Source organism: Raphanus sativus, chromosome 1, assembly GCF_000801105.2.
Source record: "Raphanus sativus cultivar WK10039 chromosome 1, ASM80110v3, whole genome shotgun sequence".
Taxonomy (NCBI): domain Eukaryota; kingdom Viridiplantae; phylum Streptophyta; class Magnoliopsida; order Brassicales; family Brassicaceae; genus Raphanus; species Raphanus sativus.
Window position 1 is genome coordinate 17031169 of NC_079511.1, and position 7807 is coordinate 17038975.

Genomic DNA, 7807 nt, shown 5'->3' on the forward strand with positions numbered 1-7807 from the left:
GGAACAGTTCGCTAGCAGCTGTGACCTAGAGAAGAACTTGGATGATCTCTACGAGATCCTCCAGCATAGGAATGAGCCCCTTCGTTCTTACATAGCTCGCTTCAACCAGGCAAAGGTAGCTATTCCTGAGTGGAACGCTGATACGGCTATCTCAGCCTTCAAGAGGGGTCTACTTCCAGAGGGAGACCTATACAAGGAGCTGATCAAATACAAGTGAAGAATTATGGAAGACATGCTGTCTCGTTCTTGGGCTCAAGTAAGATGGGAAGAAGATGTCGCTAGTAGGGTTAAAGCCGGTCCGAATTATGATCAGAAGTTGTCAAAGCCTACAAGGAGTGACCGCGACAAACCTCCTCACTCTAAGTCCGCTAGGGAGACTAGTAACCCGAATAGGGGCAGGTATCATCATCGACCTTTGCCTAGATCTGAAGGGATGATGGTGTCTACTTGGCCTGACATCTCCCATCTTGCAATATCCAAACCGGAGCTGATCGGTGTCTTACGACAAATGGGTTCTCAAGTCAAGTGGCCTCCTAAGATGAAAGCCGCGGAGGCTAATCGAAATCCAAATCGATGGTGCGAGTTCCATAGTGATCATGGTCATACTATGGAGGACTGCATAGCCCTAAAGATGGAAGTCGCCGAGCTCCTCAAGAAAGGCTACCTACGGGAGTTCCTCTCGGATAAAGCCAAGAATCTTCTAAATCAACAAGGGTCCCAGTCTCCCTATCGAGGCAGCTCCTGCATTGCCACCACAGCAAGACCGAGTGATCCACGTCATCACAGGCGGATCAGAGGTGAGCGAAATTAGCGGCGCCGCGGCCAAGAAAAGTACTCGCAATGCCAGGAAGGGTCCCAAGCGCCTGCTCCTTGGAACAGATGAGATCAGTTTCACTGCAAGGGAGCAGGAGAAGGTCCTCGCCCCTCATCATGACGCTCTCGTCATTTCACTTACCATAGCAAACTGCTTGGTCAAGCGGATACTAGTAGATAATGGGAGCTCCGGCAACATAATCTTTTATTCGGCCTTCGCCGATCTGGGTTTGGAACCTACAGCTCTAACCAGAAAGGCAACCCCCCTCGTAGGCTTCAGTGGAGAAGTCAAACAAACCTTGGGAGAGGTCCTTCTTCCTGTGTATGCCGAAGGGGTAAACCAAGCCACAAAAGTTCCTGGTCGTCGACTGTTCCTCATCATACAACGTGATATTGGGAAGGCCATGGATCCATGACATGGGAGCCGTACCTTCAACTTTGCACCAGCTGGTCAAGTTCCCAACCCCTTGGGGCATCAGAGCGGTTAAGGGGGATCAAGAGAATGCTAGGTCTTGCTATCAGACTACCCTTAGGGGAAAGACTCAGGTCTTATAGCAATTACAGAAGAAGCTTCCGGCCCCACACACCGAAGAGCCGGAAGTGGAAGAAATGGATGAGGTCCCGCTCACGGAAGGGAACTCGAGTCGAAACTTAAAGATAGGCTCCAAGCTTCCGGAAAGTTTGAGAAGGAGACTGATCGATTTCTTAAGATCCAACTCCGATTGCTTTCCCTGGTCTCACGAAGACATGTCTGGAATTGATCCCGATGTTATCATGCATCAACTCAAGGTGGATCCAATGCATCCTCCTGTCAGACAGAAGAGGAGAAAATTCGCTCCTGAAAGGGATGAGATAATCAACGAAGAGGTCAAGAACCTACTACATGCTGGATTCATACGAGAGGTGCAATATCCGGAATGGCTAGCCAATGTGGTGGTCGTGAAGAAGAAGAATGGGAAGTGGAGAGTTTGTATCGATTTCAAACCTTAATAAGTCCTGTCCTAAAGATCCTTTCCCTCTGCCTCACATCGACAAGCTGGTCGACGCAACGGCTGGTCACGAGCTGATGAGCTTCATGGATGCGTTCTCTGGATATAACCAGATCCTAATGCACCCCGACGATCAAGAGAAGACCTCATTCATGACCTCAAGGGGTATCTACTGTTACAAGGTTATGCCGTTCGGATTAAAGAACGCCGGCTCGACCTACCAAATGCTTATCAACATGATGTTCGCCGATCAGATAGGGCAGACCATGGAAGTCTACATCGATGACATGTTGGTGAACTCCCTAGACGCCGAAGACCATATCTCACACCTTCAACAAGCCTTCACCACTCTCAGGAGGTACAACATGAAGCTAAACCCTTCAAAGTGCTCATTCGGACTAAGCTCTGGAAAGTTCCTAGGGTACATAGTCACCCACAGGGGCATTGAAGCAAATCCAAAGCAGGTGAGAGCGATCCAGGTGATACCTTCCTCTCGCAACGTCAAGGAGGTGCAAAGACTGACCGGAAGGATGGCCGCCTTGAGCAGATTCATCTCCAGGCTATCCGACAAGTCGCACGCTTTCTTCGAACCCTGAAGGACCCCAAGGACATTCAATGGACCGACAAATGTGAGCAAGCCCTATCCGATCTCAAGGTCTATCTCACTACTCCACCTCTCCTCTCAAAACCTTTGGAAGGTGAGGTCCTGCTACTCTATCTGGCGGTATCGGAACACGCAGTCAGTGAGGTCCTAGTAAGGGACGAAGGAAGAAAACAACATCCTATCTACTACGTGAGCAAATCTTTATTAGACGCGGAGACCCGCTACAGTCATCTCGAGAAGCTAGCTCTTGCTCTAGTCAATGCTGCTCGGAAGCTACGCCCCTACTTCCTGGCTCATCAAATGGTGGTGGTTACCTCCTTCCCCATCAAGGCAGTTCTGCATAAGCCAGAAGTGTCTGGACGACTAGCAAAATGGGCTATAGAGCTGGGGGAATACGATGTGATCTTTCGGCCCGCAACAGCCATCAAATCACAAGTCCTGGCAGACTTCGTAGCTGAATTCTCTCCTGCCATGCTTCCAGCCCTGGAACAAGAGGTAAAGCTTCGTGATAGCGAGGGGGAGAAAGGCGAATGGACACTGTACGTTGATGGGTCTAGTAACGTAAGGGGCGCTGGTGTGGGATTGGTCCTAACCTCCCCCACGGGGGAATCAGCCTCAAGGGCCGTACGTTGCAACTTCAAAGCAATGAACAACGAAGCTGGGTATGAAGCTCTAATAGCAGGGCTGACGGTCGCCAAACATATGGGGGTGGAAGATATCCAGGTCTTCAGCGACTCACAACTGATCATAAGCCAAGTCCAAGGAGACTATCAGGCGAAAGATCCGAGTATGATCAGATACCTCTCCGTCGCTAAGCGATTACTCGACAGGTTCCGACATTGTAAGCTCACCCAGATTCCTAGGGAGCACAACTCCCAGGCTGACACTCTAGCTAACCTAGGGTCCCCCCTAGAAACTACAAGTCATATGAGCATCCCACTACTGGTACTCCAATGGCCTGCGACCGAAAAGGAGACGGAACCTGAAGAAGTATCTGTGGTGGAAGAAGGAGAGACTTGGATGACGCCCATCATTAACTACCTAAGGTATCACACCTTGCCTGAAGATCGAGACGGAAGTCGGAAGATAAGGCGCCAAGCTGCAAGGTATTGCTTTTATGAGGGGAAACTATACCGAAGATCCTTTTTAGGACCCTATCTACGATGTCTTACCCCTAGAGAAGCCACAAGGATATTAGAAGAGCTGCATGAAGGAGAATGTGGTTCCCACTCTAGTGGTCGGAGCCTGGTACTCAGAGCTAGAAGAGCAGGATACTATTGGCCAACCATGGCGAGGGATTCCCTCAAACAAGCCAAGCTCTGTAGCCAATGCCAGAAGCACGCGCCAATCTCCAATCTCCCACCAGAGAACCTCAAATCCCTAAGTTCTCCTTGGCCCTTCCGAAAATGGGGCATGGACATCGTTGGAAAGTTCCCTATGCCACCGGGACAAAAGATTTTTCTCCTAGTCGTGACAGATTATTTCACCAAATGGGTGGAAGCTGAAGCACTAGCCAAGATAACGGATCTCCAAATCAGGAAATTCCTATGGACTAACGTGATCACACGCTTCGGAACTCCCCATGAGATCGTCATAGACAACGGACCCCAGTTCACGAGCTATAACTTCCAAAAGTTCTGCAAGGACTGGAACATCAAGCTCTCCTACTCAGCACCACGGCACCCTCAATCTAACGGCCAAGCAGAATCCACTAACAAGACAGTGGTGAACATACTCAAGAAGCGCCTAGAAGACGCCCATGGACGATTGATATACCATAGATTTTACCCGTTTTTAACCATGGTATACTAGTGTTTTACTATATATTTAATCTGTTTTCTAGCCTGTTAGGTATGTTTTCAGGTTCAGGAGCATTTTATGAGAAAGTGATGTTTTTGGAGCATTTTGGAGTATAAAAGATGATACACACGAGTTGACCATTCAAGACAAAGTCAGAAGTCAACATTGCGATTATAATCGATCGATACTCATTCTGAGTTGTCGATCAATGTAGCTGAGAAGATCCGCGTACTAGAAGATTATAATCGATCGATACACATTTAGTGTTGTCGATCGATATCGAGGGCAAAATGGTTTAGCCGACTACTTCACCAAGACTTTACCAAATTACGAGATTGCCCCTGACGAGTTTTTAACCTAATGGAAATGCTTAAATACTCATGCTAAGTGCTTTTGACGGCAAGTTTTGAAACCCTTTGAAGCTTGAAGCTTTTTACAACCAAAGCAGAGAGTGTATGAGAGAGACTAGAGTTTTATTTGTTTGAGAGAGATTGGAGAGATTTCTCATCTCCTTTTGTATTTCTACTTTATTCTATCTATGCAATTCTTTCATCTATCTATTGTTATGAATTACTTAGCTATGTCTGAGTAGTCTACTTGTTAGATCTAGGGTTTAAAATAGGTTTGTGGGATTAGCCCCCAACTATAATTGCTAAGTTGTGATACTCGTCAAATGGATTGTACCGTATGCTTGTTTTAGAATAGCTAACTAGAACATAGATCACTAGGATCTTAGATTATCTTGAATTATCCATTTGAGCGATGCCTGTTTTCCGTTGAGAAGAACGACAGTTTCCTCCTTGAGACCTCGCGGTCATATTCGGTTCGCGCCTAAGGCAGATCTAGAAGCCGTCGATCGATACTCTACTGGTAAATCGATCGGCGCCCGCGAAAGGTGTATCGCTCGATATCCCAAAAGGATATCGACCGACTCTTTTTTCTGTGTCATCATGCGAAAGGTGTGGCCAGAGATCTAGATATTTAACCAGTGATTCATTCACATATGTTAAGCGGCTGAGATCTATAGTATCATGCAAGCAACTTATTAAAGCATTTATAGAGATTATAAATCTCCATTCCTGAATAGATACCCTATGTCTAGCACTCTTTATCCCATTTAAACAACCCTTCATATTGTTAGTTAGAGCAACTGCCTTGCTCATTTTAGGAATTGTTATTTTCACTTCTATCATATAAACCAACCTTGCCTAGGATTGATTAGTAGATTTTATTTAATTGGTTCCCTAGCTCCTCGTGATTCGATCTCTTAGTACTACAGCTGTACCTCTTATTGAGAGAGTAATCTACTGGGTAATTTGAGCACTATCAAATTTGGCGTCGTTGCCGGGGAGCTTTGAATCGCCATTAGATTTAATCTATAATCTTAGGTTTTTTTTACCCCCTTTCTTATTTAAATTTTTCTTGTCTTTTCAGGTACAAGCCCAGCAGTACCAGAAGCAACAGGGAAAATCAACAGAACCGCATTACCGTCGACTGATACTCTTGTTCAACAGTCGACCGACACTCAGACAGCAACCGTCGACCGATACCGTTCGCCGATCCGCATCGTTCGATACTTCTAACCGTAATATCGATCGACACTACTCCGCGAAGGCATGGTCGCGATTGTCATTCTCACGCAGGGTGAGAATGGAAACCTGTATGACCAAGATGGTCATCTGCGTAAATGCAACAGGTCAGAAGCTAGATGCACAGGGAAACATAATCCCTGAACCTGAAGCTGAGGCTACAGGAGAAGCTCAAAAACGATCGTTGGCAGACTATAACCGTCCAGACGAGTACTACACCAACAGATCAGCTATTCAACTTCCCAGAGATTCAGAAGCCGAACTTTCGAGCTCAAGCCTCAGTACTACTCTCTCGTGTCTCAGATACCTTATTCTGGGCAATCACACGAGCATCCTTTGGACCATCTGGAGAGGTTCGAGGATCTTTATCGCTGCTATTCGTAATGGATGGAGTCCACGAGGACTACCTACTCTGCAAGCTCTTCAAATACTCACTTGTTGGAGAAGCTTCGCACTGGCTCAAGCAGCTACCTACAGGATCACTGACATCCTGGGCCGACATCAAAAATGCTTCCTGCGTAATTCTTTGATGAGGCACGCCCTGAAGACTTAAGAAGCAAAATCGCCACTTTCGCGCAAAAGCCTAGTGAGACTTTTAAAGACGCGTGATCAGATTCAAGTTCTTCCAGCGAGACTGTCCACACCATGGATTCAATGAAGTGCAGCTGTTAAGCACTTTCTACAGAGGTATCACTTAAAGGTATCAGATGGCTCTTGATACTGCTAGTGAGGAGAACTTCAACACTAGGAATCCAATAGAGGCGTGAGACTTATTGAGAACCTAGCCAACAGCAAGCAGCACCAAGAACACTGACTCTGACAAGAAGAAATCGGTTGCAGCCATCGGGGAAGACCAGGTGAATAAAGTCAGAGCCAAGATAGATGCTTTACACGCATTTCTGGGGCAGCCAGTCTGCTCCGCTGAAGAAGGAGAGGCTAGAGAGGATGATACAGAGGAAGATGTGAACTACATTGGAGGTACTGGATTTCAGAGATATGGAAACTAGAGTGGAAACATAAACTTTTTTGGAAGTGGTCAGAAGAGTAACTACAACCAGAGTTCACAGTATCAGAAACCCTTCACCAACACAAGGAACTACGGCAACTCAGCTTACCAAAACCCACCGCCACCCACCCAGGAGAGTAAGTTTGATGCCATGATTGATAGGTTCTAGAAGGTCAGCAGAAGCTATAGTAGACTTTCAATGGGAAAGATTGATTCTATCTTTAACAAATCTGACCACGAGAATAGATACCATCTGCACTCAAGTTAAGAAACTTGAGACAACAGATTGTCCAGACTGAAGACTCTATCAGGAGGATTGGAACTTCTAAGGAAGCAGGGGAAGGAAATAGGAAACACCACGTCAATGCTATCATAGATGATGATTTCTGGCAAGTGGTGAAACAGGAGAAGCTACAAGAAGGAGACTTTGAAGTAGGAAAGTTCGCTAAGTCTCGGTGGATCGCAATGGTGTCGATCGACACCAATTAGTCCACATCGATCGACATCGACAATGTCTTTTCCGGATACGGTTGCAGACTGCAACGCGGTTAGGATATTGACACATGCTGAATTCACGGCTTCTCACCATACCACCCACCACACCTACGAAGATAGCGACCGACGAGACGAGCCACTCATCAATCGACACAACAAAGAGAACGTATCGATCGACCCTATTCTCCACCTATCGATCGACACGCACCTCTCATATACCGAGTGCAACTACCATCGATAGACAGCAACCGAATCAATGCACTCAGACCCACACCGAAACCACAAGCTACCCCTACCGAAATAACTAGTAACCTTTCAGACACTACACCATCAGAGGAAACTGAAAGAAGAAGGTTAAGGAGTCGGAAGGAGAATTCCTAAGAACCTTAAGAGGGAAGCTAATGAAAAGAAGATTGAGTTTCACTAAGAGAGTTATCGGAATCCCACCAGAGAAACCTTTTGAGGACGTTTATTTCACAAAGAGATTGTGGATGTTCTTCAGAGAAACAAG

General features: G+C 46.5%; 1 protein-coding gene across 1 annotated transcript; it reads left to right on the forward strand.

The window, feature by feature from the left end:
- The first annotated feature begins 223 nt into the window (after positions 1-223).
- LOC130497121 (uncharacterized) lies at positions 224-1229 on the forward strand. Its single transcript, XM_056990109.1, has 2 exons — positions 224-797; positions 880-1229. Exons 1-2 carry the CDS (start codon positions 224-226, stop codon positions 1227-1229), a joined length of 924 nt encoding a protein of 307 aa, XP_056846089.1.
- The last annotated feature ends 6578 nt before the right edge of the window (positions 1230-7807 follow it).

Bases quoted from the DNA above. Each gene is read 5' to 3' on its own strand.
- LOC130497121 (XM_056990109.1), top strand. From the start codon at position 224: ATGGAAGACATGCTGTCTCGTTCTTGGGCTCAAGTAAGATGGGAAGAA. The intron at 798-879 runs GTGAGCGAAATT...TCCTTGGAACAG, and splicing joins TCATCACAGGCGGATCAGAG to ATGAGATCAGTTTCACTGCA.